This window comes from Pseudorca crassidens, chromosome 9 (genome assembly GCF_039906515.1).
Source record: "Pseudorca crassidens isolate mPseCra1 chromosome 9, mPseCra1.hap1, whole genome shotgun sequence".
In the NCBI taxonomy this organism is placed as follows: domain Eukaryota; kingdom Metazoa; phylum Chordata; class Mammalia; order Artiodactyla; family Delphinidae; genus Pseudorca; species Pseudorca crassidens.
In genome coordinates, this window is record NC_090304.1 from 48,488,874 (window position 1) to 48,500,659 (window position 11,786).

An 11,786-nucleotide genomic window follows, 5' to 3' on the forward strand; every position below is an offset into this window, starting at 1 on the left:
TCCCCATCTGCAGCAGCACTTTCTCCTGTTGCCCTCACTTCTTTGGGCAGCTGCCAGCGAGAGAGGTTATCCAACTCCACTACAAACCCTTAAAAGGCTGAATAAAGGGACTAGGAAGGATGCAGACTGGCAGGCGACCAACGGTCGAGAGGTGTCGGGGCGATGGGCCCCAAAGCAAGGTTTTCGGGCGTCAGGCTGGGTGAGGGGTCCCAGACCTACGGAAGAGACTCCTCGACATTCAAGCGTTCCCATCCCAGCGGATCCGCCTAGGAGAAATGTTCGCGCTATCGCGGTTCTCCAACACTTTGTCTCCGCCCATCGGTCTTCGTCATCTAGCCGCCGGAGGGGCCGCGGAAAGAGACGAGCAGCCTAAGGGAGGAGCGAACGTGACGTGGGAGGGGCGAGTCGCGAGGCGTGTGACGCCAACCCTGGTGCGTGCGTAACGTGAACGGAAGCGGAAGCGGTTCTGTTCGCCGCCTCTCCCACCGGCCCGATGAGCTGCAGCGGCTCCGGCGCGGACCCCGAGGCGGCGCCGGCTTCTGCCGCCTCGGCCTCGGGCCCGGCACCCGCGGTCTCGGCCCCCGCCGCGCTGCCCGCCGGCGTCGCTGCGGAGAACAAGGCCAGCCCCGCGGGGACAGCTGGGGGGCCTGGGGCTGGAGCCGCGGCAGGGGGCACGGGAGCCGTGGCGGCGCGGGCCGGGGAGCCGGCCGAGCGGCGCGGAGCGGGTGAGGGCCGGGACGGGTGAGGGCGAGGGCCGCGCCTTGGGCTGGCCCCAGCGGCGGGTGAGGGCAGAGGGTTAAGGCAGACCTAGCTGGGCCCCCGCGCCTCCCACCTCCATGTCTCAATTTGCTGGTTCTCCTCCAGCTCCGGTGACGGCGGGCGGCGCGGCGCCCCCGGAGGGGGCCATGTCTAACGGGGTTTACGTGCTGCCAAGCGCGGCCAACGGAGACGTGAAGCCGGTGGTGTCCAGCACGCCTCTGGTGGACTTCCTGATGCAGCTGGAGGATTACACGCCTACGGTGGGCTTCCCGCCTGAACAGGCTGCTGGCCCGCTGTCACGTCAGCTTCTGCCACGCCGCCTGTGTTTGCAGCGTCCTCTTGCGTTTACTCCCCTACTAGCTCTTGTGATTTATCCCTTCTGCCCACCCAAATGAGGAGCTTCCTGGTAGCCAGGCTTGCCCTCCATTTCCCGTACCCTCCCACTCTCAGCCCCACAGTACACAGGGCTAACACTGACAGTCGTCTAATTGACTTCTCAGATCCCCGATGCAGTGACTGGTTACTACTTGAACCGTGCTGGCTTTGAGGCCTCGGACCCACGCATGTGAGTAAACTCCGGGCAGGTTAGAGCCTTGGGTGCTTGTGTGGAGTTTGTTGCCCACCTCCTTCTCATACCATCTTTTTCTCTCTAGAATTCGGCTCATCTCCCTAGCTGCCCAGAAATTCATCTCAGATATTGCCAACGATGCCCTACAGCACTGCAAAATGAAGGGCACAGCCTCTGGCAGTTCCCGAAGCAAGAGCAAGGTGTGAGGCGAGGCTCGTTGAGTCAGTTATTACCTCCTACAGCAGCAGAGGCTTAAATTATACTGAAACCCCTTTGAGGGAAACTAAGCCCTAGGGGAGGTGAAAGACCTACTCAGGGTCACCCACCTGGGATTGAAATCTGGAATTCCTGTGTTCAGTTGGTGCTCTTCCCTTTTCCCTCAGGACCGCAAGTACACTCTAACCATGGAGGACTTGACCCCTGCCCTCAGCGAGTATGGCATCAATGTGAAGAAGCCGCACTACTTCACCTGAGCCACCCAGTCTAAATGTACTTGTCCATCCCCTTGTCCCCACACCAGCCTGTTTTCATAATAAACTTTATTGTGACAGGCAGGGCTGATCCCTCCCATGCTGGGAGACACCGTGTGGCAAGTGACAAAGCTTTAAGCCCATTCCCTTTTTGGGCCACAGTGGTAGGGATGGGGGCAGGGGATGGGCCCCATGGCTCGGGTAGTACCATGACTAGAGGCAGGGGAGGCAACCAGAGGCCTGCTGCTTTGGGGAGGTGCACTCCCCTAACCGTGTCCTGACACCTCTGGAGTTTAGACAAGGACTTTCCAGCCCTACTTGTCCTGCATCTTCTCCAGGATAGGCACAATCATGTCAAACTTGGGCCGCTTAGCAGGGTCTTCATTCATGCAGATCTTCATGAGTTTACATACATGGGGGGAAATGCCTGGTGGGATGGTAGGCCGAAGGCCTTCCAGTGCCACCTGCAAGCACAAGGAAAAGCAACGTGGCTCTCAGAACTTGAGTCTCATGTGGGGAGCGGCCTCTAGCCCTCAGGACAGGATTCTGTATATTTGAACAAATGTAGGAAGAGCCCAGCCCCACTACAATTATTGTCACTACCACCACCATTCCCCCAACACAAGTATATCCAGTTATGCTCTCACCTTCATTCCAATTTCCATGTTGGAGAGGTCAGCAAAGGGTACCTCCCGTGTCACCAGTTCCCACAGAAGCACTGCAAAACTCCACATGTCTGCTGAGCGTCTGTTTGTGTCTTCAGGCTTCTTTTGCAGAGCTGGAGGGACAGGACTTAACTGTTCCAGCTGCCTAACCTGTCTCTGCTTCCCTTCCATTACTACTGAGCTGCCCCTTCTCTGCCTCCCAATATAATGCACTCACTCACCTTCAGGGGCCACCCAGGCAGGTGCATACATGCGTCCGGGGCACTGGAAGGAGAACTTGACGTCGGCCATACTGATTCGAGCAGTCATGTCCTCATCAATCTGAGGAGGAGAAGATAGTTGTGTGGAAGGAGGTAAGTCCTATTCTAGATAGGGAAAGGGCTTCTGTGGCCTGGGCCGGGAGTGAAGTTGTGACCTCACCATTACACTACGACTGTTGAGTGCATGTCGTGGGATGAGGGGCTCTAGTGTGTGTAGGAAGGCCATGCCCCTTGCCATGTCCAGCGCAAACTTCACAGCCTGGCTCTGGTCCACAACGAAATCTAAAAGAGGAGGCAAGAGTTAAGTAGTTTGGAGAGGCTTACACTTCTCTCCCCTCCCCCGCCACGACAAGATTTGGCATCCCCTACTCACTGGTGCCTTCGTGTAGCACATTGTACAGGGATCCATATGGCATCCAGTGTGTGATGAGGGTGGGGTGAGGAGCAGGTGGGGACTGACAGGCACCGAGCACTGGGAGCACATTCGGGTGGGAGAAAATCCTGGAAGAGGGAGAGAGTGTCCCTGGCTGAGACCCAGCATAAAAGATCTCCCTCTGGGTGCTGGGCAGGGTTCCTTGGAACCCAGGCTTCCAGTTTAGGCCTTGCCGCACCTGAGCCGGGGACACTCCTCGTTGAAGTCCCTACTCTTCCTTGTACTCCAGTCTCGAACCTTCAGCATCTTCACGACGATGTCATTCCCCTGCCAGCGGCCCTTCCATAGCTGAGGGACAGATATGGGTTAGAAGGCTTTAACTAAGGCCACTGCTTTCCTGCCCACTAACTGGAGGAAAAACTTAAAATGAGTGCAGAGCAGGTAATGTGTCGGGGGGTGGGAGGGCAAGGGCAGGGGTCACCTCTCCAGAGTGATTCTCATTGAGCTTCGCCAGGAAGTTGAGCTGTTTGAAGTCAATGCCGGAGTGTTTGTTCAGAGTCCCATTTCCTGAGAGTACGGGCAGGTCAGGTACTTCCCTCTAACCAGGCTCCCTCTCACCCAGCCCCAGGAGCCCAGGATTATTCTCTATCACCACCCCTCCCCTCACAACTGACTCACGGGGCCGAGTGCGGGTAGTCCCCTTCCAGAATGTGTCCTTGTATGGAATACGGTTCAGATTCTGGCCCATCTTCTCTGCCCGCTCTAAGGAAGAAAGACAAACAGTCTTGACCTCAGCTGTTGTGTGGTGGGAGGAGATAGGCTGAAACATGATAAGACATGAGCGGTGGGTGGGGACAGACCTCGGAGAAGCTCTCTCAAGGGTGCCTTGGCTTTGTCCACAGGCATCTCTCCATACTTGTTACAGATGCTGACAAGGGCCCCATTAGCCACGAGGTCCTGGAATTAAAAGGTGGCTGTGATGAGGGCAGTCACAACCAACCATCAATGTAGATGCAGTACAAACCCTGTGAATGTCGTGAGTACTGGGCAGTACTCATAGGATGGGTTGAGGGTTCTAGAATCTCCCACTCAAGCTTAGACTTTGCTTCCCACCCATCCCAGAACTCTGGGCCTGAGTACTCACCTCTGCCACCTGATCTTGGCCCCAAAAACAGGCATAGTGCAGGGGCACATTCCCATGCTCATTCACTGCATTGATGTCAGCTTTGTACTGCAGCAGCTGGTCCCCATGGCCAAACAGAAAGAGGCAGAAGGTACAGTCAGTCCCAAATGAGAGATGTGTGTTGAGGCATGCAAGGAGGGAGAAGAGTATACATACTTTCTATGGTATGTTATAGTGCCTATGGCTGACTTCCAGGCAGGTACATCAAGTAGATGACAGAGGCAGGGGTTCATACATACCTTCTGTACAATATCACGGTGCCCATGACTGGCTGCCAGGTGCAGAGGGGTGTCATCCCCACGGTTCATCACATTGATTCGTGCCCCGCGCATGATCAGCATCTCGACCACAGCAGATCGGCCTTCTCGGCAGGCCCAGTGCAAGGGGGAGAAGCCATGATCGTCCCTTTGAGGAAGGGGCAATGGTCATTGATCTGGAGGTGGGATGGGGGCAAAGGCTTTGATACAAAAAAAACTGATAGTCACTCTGCATACTCTCCCTGAGAAACTTTACCTCTAGGACTTTGATTCTCATTCATGCCAGCAACTCCCAAAGCTGTCCAATTCAGACCTTCCCCTGAGCTTCAAACCCAACCAACCACTACCTGAAATCCCAACAAATCCACATGATTCATTGTCTCCATCACCACCTCCCACTAGCCTTTCTTCCCTGGCATGCCCTCATTACGTGGTAACATTCTTCATCTGGTTTCCTTTGCACCCCTTTTGCAACATCTGTTGGTCCTTTCTGTTTTCCACTGCATCTGGCACATCCCCCTACTACAGTACTTGTCACACTGGATTGTAAAAATCTGTTAGTGGCCTGTCTTGTCTATTAGACTGTAAGCTTCTTGAGAGAAAGCAGTGACGGCAGCTGTTCAGTGCACGTTAATGGGAAGGAGGAGTAGGTTTGAAAAGGAAAGCCGCAGCTCATGGGAGAGGAAGCAAGCTTACTGATTGGTTCTGATACTGAAATTAAGATCTAAAAAGGAAATGGAATTAAAATGATGGTTTGGAAGGGTTTATAATGAAAAGGAGAAATGCTTTTGATAAGTCATTCATGATGAAGTAGATACCACCACATAAGACAGGATTCCTCTACTCAAGCAATCCTGGGCACAGAAAACAAGAAAATGAGAATGGCTTCTTTAGAAAGAAAGCTACACCTGACTTTTTTCTTTTCTCAAGAACTTGTATTTTATAAAGTAAAAGAAGTGTACAAAAAACAAAAACAAAAAAAAACCCAACTGTGTGGAAGCTAGGCCGGCCTGACAGCCTGGGGCCATAAAAGGAAATTCCCTCCAGTCCTGGGCTGCAGATCCAAGGGGCGGAGCAGGGGGGCAGTCCGTGGTCTGGGCCGGCAGCCTCAGGATGCCTTAGTGCTGCGGTCACTTCCCGTGTGCGGGCTCTGGGCGGGGCCTGGAGCCGCCACCGCGGGCCACCCAGATGTCCCCACAGCCAATGTGGGTGGTGGGTGTGGCCTTTAACTTAGATTTCCCTCCACAGCTGCCCTCATCTGCTCCCAAAGATAGCCAAAACCTTTCCTGGGAGGTGGGTATTCCCCTTCCTCTTCCTAAAGCAATCACCACCCCCTGCTTATCAGTCAGTTTTGCATCCCAGCTCTTTAATTTGTGCCCCAGCTTATCAGCCTCTGGCAGTCTGTAGCCCCAGGGCAGGCCAGAGCCTGAGAGCAAAAGTATAGGCACAAGGGTTCTGCCCACTGTCAGGCTGCTGGTCACCTCAGAACCTGAACTTTAGTCCCGAAGAGGCCAGCAGGAAGTTCACCCTCACTTCATATCCAGCATATAGCCAGTTGGGCCCCCAAAGCCTATCTACTCAAACCAGCACCGGTTACGCTAATGCCACCCCTTCACCTTTTGGCAGCTGAGTCTTCCTAGATGCCAGGCTCACTGGACAACCTCACCTGACCCGTTATAACCCCACCAACAAAATACTAACTGCACTCGCTGTCTTTATCAGAGCACCCTTTGAAGAATTATATGAAAAACGGAAGGAGTGACTGCGAATTATGGAGAAATAGCATAGAAGCCTAATGGAAAACTGTAAAGCCTGGATGAAGATGACAGGTGATCCTTACCTTTCAAACCTAAAAAATAAAATCTCCCAACCTCAAAAACTAAAATTTTAAAATAAAATTAAAATCCACCATGCTGAATCAACATCACTACAGCTTTTCTTGTCCTCCTGTCTCAGCCAGCCTTAAAGAACTTGTCTACATTCACTTTCTCTACCTCCCATTCAACCTGTCACAGGGCTGCTGCCTTGAAGGCGAGCATTATGTCTGATTCTGGACCTCTAGCACCCAGCACAGAAGTTCAGTATAGTTCTTTAAATGAAGGAACCTAGTCTAGTTTCTTCACTTGTTTTCCTCTGAAGCAGCCCTCACAGAGATCATCAAACATATAATTAATTGTAAATTCAGTGGTTACTTTAAAGTGCTCAAGTTCTTTGACCTCTCAGCAGTCTATAGTACCGTTGACCACTCCCCTTTTGTTGAAACATTCACTTCTCCAAGCCTTACTAGCATATTTTCCTGTTTCTCCTTCAACCTCCAGTTGCTCCTTTTTGGTCTTGTAGGTTTCTCATCCCCTCTGTTTCACACCCTCCTCTTCAGGTGCCACCTACATGCTAATATCTCCCAAATCTGTCTCCAAGTCATATCTCTCTCTTGAAATCCAACAGCCTACTCAACATTTCCACTTCACTGTACTGTCACTTTAACATGTCCAGAGTGGAACTCATCACCCTTCAGTCTTGTCCATGTCAGTGAAAGGAACCACCATCTACCCAAGTGCCCAAGCCAGAACCCTGGTCATCATCTTTGACCTTCCTCACTTCCCACACCAAGTCTCACCAATTCTTTATCCTAAAGATTTCAGGAATTTGATCATTTTTTTCTTTTTTACCTGCCCCAATTCCAGTCCAAGCTATCACCACTTCTGGTGCCACTCTTCACATCACCACCTGCTCTTCACAAAGCATCCAAGATGACACTTAACAAATGGACAGTCTCATCATATCATTACATGGCTTTAAACCCTTGTTCTTGGAATAAATGCATTATTATAGTCTAAATATTCTTGCATGATCTGGCTGACCCTTGCAGACCTTTCCAATCTTATCTCCTGTCGTTCTCCGCTTGTACCCAGTGCTTCAGCTCACAGAAGCCCACAGAGGTCTTCTATCCTCTAGCCATATGGAACTCCGGACAATTTCTGGGCACCCTCTTCTGGGTGTCTTGCCCCCTAGCTTTTGCCCATGCAGTTTACTGAGGCTAGAAAAGTTCTCTGCAGCCTCTGCCTGTGAAATTCTTATTCAGTCCAGATTCAGCTCAAACAACAGCTTCCTGTGTGGAGACCCTCTGCCCCGCTGACTGGCTGTGCTTAGCCCTCATCACACTAGATAGGAAAGTCAGCAGCCCGCACCAGACGTGAGCACCCCACATCAAGGAGAGAAGCATGTCTTTACCCTTCCTCTCCCCCACCAGCCACTTCAGCTCACCCCTGGTTGAGGTCGTTCTCCGTGTTGTCCAGCCACAGGCGGACGGCAACCGCATTGCCCTCCCGGCACTGAGTGAAAATGTCGTCCATAGCAGCGTCCCGGCGCTGAGTCCCCTCGATTGGGAAAGCGTGGGGACTGTAGAAGGATCCAGGGAAGGGGGGGTGAGCCCCAAGCCTTGTCCCTTAAAGGAGAGAAGTGTTTGTGTTGGGGTGGGGGTCTGGGCACTGCGTACCCGGCTACTGGAGGTCTGTGAAGGGGTTAGGGGGGCAGCGGGATGATCCCGTACTGTGTCCCCTGGGCGCGAGGGAAAGGCGGGTCGGGCGAAGTAGGGGGTGATTAAGAGGCAGTACCTCCCGAAGGGATGTCAGAGAGCAAGCACAGAGACCCTACCCGCGGACAGAGCTGGGTGGAGGGGGGAGTTTAGGCGCCCTATACCCTGGGGGAGGGGATCGGAGGTCCTTCCCGGGGATGGCCTTCGTTCCCCACTCAGAATGGAGTAGGCGGAGTGAGGGGTGACCGCCTCGTAGAGCTTGAGACTTGGGGAGGGGGCACGGGTGCTCCCACACTCACCGGGACTCGGGCTGGAGGAGCCTTCTCCGGGGAACTCCCGTCCGGCCGCGCCCGCCGCCCGGCCCCGCCCCTGGCCCTCTCTGGCTAGCGCGGGCCTCCTTCCCCCAGCCCTCCAGCCCGCCTTCCTTGACCTTCTAGCCCACCAGTGTCTAAACTCGATGGTTTTCGGCGCTGAGCCGGCTGCTCTAGCCGCCTTAGCTTTCACTCTTTGGTTTCCGGCCCTGTGTTGGAGGCTCTGAGCGCTTTGATTCCTGGAGACTAGCTGGGCACGTGGAGAGGCTGGTGGACCGCGCGACCTCGCTCTCCCCAACCCCATGTTCGAGGAGCCGGAGTGGGCCGAGGAGGCCCCAGTAGTCGCGGACCTCGGGTCTGTAGCCTTACGGCCTCGGACCACGGCCGACTCGCAAATCAAGGTGAGTGGACCCGCAGGGGCACTCGGAACGGACCCCGCTGGATCCCAGAGCTGGGGCGCGCCGCATGTGTATCAGGGGGAGGGGGACGCCTGCGACCGCCCGAAAATCCGGGAACTTCCAAAAGAAAGTGATGTTGGAACTGAGAGAGACTTGGTGAGTAGAAGTTAGTGAAGCAAAGAGGGTTTCTTGGAAGGAAAAGCACGTGCAGAGACCCTGGTGTGAGAGAGCATGTTCTGCTAGGGTCACACACCTACACAGAAATAATCTGTGTAGTTGGAACGGAGAGAGTGAGAGGGGGTGCCGTAGAAATTGGAGAGCTAGATTAGAGGCTTTGCATACGGTAAAGAGAGAGAGAAGCCAGTGGAGTGTTTTAGCAGAGGAATGATTTCTTCAGATTTGCATTTTGAAAAGGTCATTGGGTGCTGTGTGGACACTGGAGAGAGCAAGAGTAAGCGACGTTGAAGGGTTGTCAGCACTACCTTTCAAAGGGAGGTGGTGCTGAGGGGAGCTCCAAGATAAGTGCCTGGTTTAGGACCACCCAGTAGGACTTCAACCTAGAATGGCCTCCCAGACAGCAGACCTTTCTCCTTTAAGCTTTTGCCGATGTGAGGGCTGCTGCACTTGCTCAGGCTCTTTCTACCCTTCGGTCAGCCTCCAACATGGAATCTGTCTGCTTTATTCCCTCCTCTTCAGCCCCTCAACCCATTGCTGTAGTCCGTGCCACTGGCCTCTGTCTACAGCTTGTCCTTTTCAGTTTGTTCTCTACACTACAACTATTAAAGGAGGCACCTTTAATACACACACGTGTGATCCCGTTACTCTTGTTTTCAGAAACCTTCCTAACTTTTATAAAAAGATATTAGTTAGAGGTAGAAGCCTGAGATTGAGGGTTGGAACTCCTGGTCCCTGGCCTTGATCTTGTAGCTTGGAAGGAAAAGCACGTGCAGAGAACATTTCTCTGGGGAACCCCATTACCTCATCTGCACAATGAAGAAAGTGGGGTGGCTGATTTCTCTGCCCTCCTTGGGATGGCGACTTGAAAGTTCTTCAGGGTCTGGCAGTCTTCATGACAAGTTAAGTTGACTGGGAATAATCCATATGCCTCTAACCAGTGTCTGAATGAGGTCCCCATCTCTCCTTTCTTATTCTCCAGGCCCCATCCATTCTCCTCGCCCCTGCTCTCATCCCTTGTTTTCCCCCAGGGCTCCAAGCACCGCCAGCTCTTGGCCACATTACGGGCCCTGGAGGCAGCATCTCTTCCCCAGCAGCCCCCCAGTCTGCCTGGCAGTGACGAGGAGGACGAGGAGGAGGTGGTGCAAAGAAAGAAGAAACGCCCAAAAAAGGTCTTGTTTGCCAGCACTTCTCCTGAAGTAAAGAAGAAAAGGAAGAAGAAACGTCAAAAACAGGGCCCACCTAGCAGTGGCTCCAAGGAAGGGGAAGTGGAAAGGAAGAAGTGCCACAAAGGGGCTCTTCTTGGCAATGGCTTTGCTGCAGAAGAGAAAAGAAAGAGGAAATGCCAGAAACAGGACCCTTCAAATCCTGCCCAGCCCCTGGACAATGTTGACCAAACTGGTATTAGTGCATGTGGGACAGGGAGGGGGGATCAGCTGATCCTACATATGACAGAGGTTATCTGCCACCACTAGATTTGGGGTTAGGGAATAAGAAGTACTTTCATCTAGGCCACAATCTCTGTCTCAGGTTTCGTCTCTTGCTAAGCCTCTGAATTCAGGGGATATCGCCCCAAATATGCCTTCCCATCTCACTCCCTGCAGGTTCCAAAGCTTGGAATTCTAGTGCTGCAAATGACTCCACCAAGCCAAGCCCTGAGACCCCTTGCTCTAATCCTCCGCACACCTTGAGTCGCAAGCAGTGGCGGAACCGGCAGAAGAACAAGCGTAGACAGAAGAACAAGTTTCGGCTTCCTCGGGCGCCAGAGCAGGCCCCAGCCACAGCCGCCACAGAGGAGACAGAGGTGCCTCCTGCCCCCAGTCCAGACAGCCATGGAGCCCGGGCGGAGGCTCTGCGAGCCCGCATGGCCCAGCGGCTGGATGGTGCCCGGTTCCGCTACCTCAATGAACAGCTGTACTCAGGGCCCAGCAGTGCTGCGCAGCGCCTCTTCCAGGAAGACCCTGAGGCCTTTCTCCTCTACCACCGTGGCTTCCAGAGCCAAGTCAAGAAGTGGCCACTGCAGCCAGTGGACCGCATTGCCAGGGATCTTCACCAGCGGTGAGTGGGAGTTGGGCATTGTGAGAAGCGAGGTGTGTCAGTCACGGGCTCAGGCCAGACCAGCGAGCTGTTCCTCCCTTCCACTTCCAGGCCTGCGTCCCTGGTGGTGGCTGACTTTGGCTGTGGGGACTGCCGCCTGGCTTCAAGTATCCGGAACCCTGTGCACTGCTTCGACTTGGCCTCTCTGGACCCCCGGGTCACTGTGTGTGACATGGCCCAGGTAAACCCCACTCCTTCCACGTATCTGGCCTGTGCCCTAGGCCCAAACTTCATGGGCTAATCTCTAACATGCCCTCTCTGCCCGGCACCCCTAGCACTCGGTGCTGGCTTTCTCCTCCCCATAATGTGTGCTTCATACGATACTCTTCATAGGTGCCTCTGGAGGATGAATCTGTAGACGTGGCTGTGTTCTGCCTTTCACTGATGGGAACCAACATCAGAGACTTCCTAGAGGAGGCAAATCGAGTGCTGAAGCCAGGGTAGGAGTCCCCAGGAAACAGATGCATGTATATGTGCACGTGCGTGTGTCTGTGCATTTACCCAGAACTTTCCATCCTTTTCAGGGGTCTCTTGAAAGTGGCTGAGGTCAGCAGCCGCTTTGAAGATGTTCGGACCTTTCTGGGGGCTGTCACCAAACTGGGCTTCAAGGTCATCTCCAAGGTGAGGGCCCCAAGAAGTCTGTCCGTATCTTTGTCACATGTGTGGCCCTTCAGGGTAGTAGTGGTGTTCAGGATGGAGGTCATAATCAGACACAGACGTTTGCTCCTTGAAGGCA

General features: G+C 53.8%; 3 protein-coding genes across 8 annotated transcripts in view; 2 read left to right on the forward strand and 1 right to left on the reverse strand.

The window, feature by feature from the left end:
- The first annotated feature begins 462 nt into the window (after positions 1-462).
- Positions 463-1,877, forward strand: TAF10 (TATA-box binding protein associated factor 10). The gene is made up of 5 exons (XM_067750084.1): positions 463-725; positions 865-1,019; positions 1,260-1,324; positions 1,413-1,527; positions 1,711-1,877. Exons 1-5 carry the CDS (start codon positions 494-496, stop codon positions 1,798-1,800), a joined length of 657 nt encoding a protein of 218 aa, XP_067606185.1. The 5' UTR covers positions 463-493; the 3' UTR covers positions 1,801-1,877.
- On the reverse strand, positions 1,852-8,494 carry ILK (integrin linked kinase). 3 transcript variants are annotated; one of them, XM_067750081.1, is made up of 13 exons: positions 8,370-8,494; positions 7,800-7,934; positions 4,518-4,683; positions 4,240-4,335; positions 3,956-4,052; positions 3,774-3,857; positions 3,577-3,662; positions 3,334-3,443; positions 3,096-3,223; positions 2,883-3,004; positions 2,684-2,783; positions 2,445-2,575; positions 1,852-2,261 (listed from the first exon to the last, which is right to left on the reverse strand). In XM_067750081.1, exons 2-13 carry the CDS (start codon positions 7,886-7,888, stop codon positions 2,112-2,114), a joined length of 1,359 nt encoding a protein of 452 aa, XP_067606182.1. In that variant the 5' UTR covers positions 7,889-7,934; positions 8,370-8,494; the 3' UTR covers positions 1,852-2,111. The 3 variants fall into 3 exon arrangements, with proteins under 3 accessions (XP_067606182.1, XP_067606180.1, XP_067606181.1); XM_067750079.1 differs by having other exon boundaries at positions 7,800-7,980; XM_067750080.1 differs by lacking the exon at positions 8,370-8,494 and adding an exon at positions 8,235-8,367 and having other exon boundaries at positions 7,800-7,980.
- RRP8 (ribosomal RNA processing 8) overlaps positions 8,459-11,786 on the forward strand; it is a 42,083-nt gene continuing 38,755 nt past the window's right edge. For 3 of the 4 annotated variants that reach the window (XR_010946160.1, XR_010946159.1, XM_067750078.1), the window contains exons 1-6: positions 8,459-8,782; positions 9,985-10,354; positions 10,558-11,011; positions 11,102-11,231; positions 11,384-11,490; positions 11,575-11,671. Coding sequence is in view for 1 of the 4 variants with exons in the window: in XM_067750078.1 (XP_067606179.1) it covers positions 8,684-8,782; positions 9,985-10,354; positions 10,558-11,011; positions 11,102-11,231; positions 11,384-11,490; positions 11,575-11,671 (1,257 nt within the window). In the remaining 3 variants the exon portion in view is untranslated. The remainder of the gene's footprint in view (positions 8,783-9,984; positions 10,355-10,557; positions 11,012-11,101; positions 11,232-11,383; positions 11,491-11,574; positions 11,672-11,786) is intronic. The other variant, XR_010946161.1, reaches the window with a different exon arrangement.

Excerpts from the sequence above, each read along its gene's own strand:
- TAF10 (XM_067750084.1), top strand. The coding sequence starts at position 494 with ATGAGCTGCAGCGGCTCCGGCGCGGACCCCGAGGCGGCGCCGGCTTCT. Across the intron at positions 1,020-1,259 it reads TGGAGGATTACACGCCTACG|ATCCCCGATGCAGTGACTGG; the intron begins GTGGGCTTCCCG and ends TTGACTTCTCAG. Across the intron at positions 1,325-1,412 it reads GAGGCCTCGGACCCACGCAT|AATTCGGCTCATCTCCCTAG; the intron begins GTGAGTAAACTC and ends TTTTCTCTCTAG.
- ILK (XM_067750081.1), bottom strand. The coding sequence starts at position 7,888 with ATGGACGACATTTTCACTCAGTGCCGGGAGGGCAATGCGGTTGCCGTC. Across the intron at positions 3,858-3,955 it reads CTTGAGAGAGCTTCTCCGAG|AGCGGGCAGAGAAGATGGGC; the intron begins GTCTGTCCCCAC and ends TTTCTTCCTTAG. Across the intron at positions 2,576-2,683 it reads TGCCTGGGTGGCCCCTGAAG|CTCTGCAAAAGAAGCCTGAA; the intron begins GTGAGTGAGTGC and ends CTGTCCCTCCAG.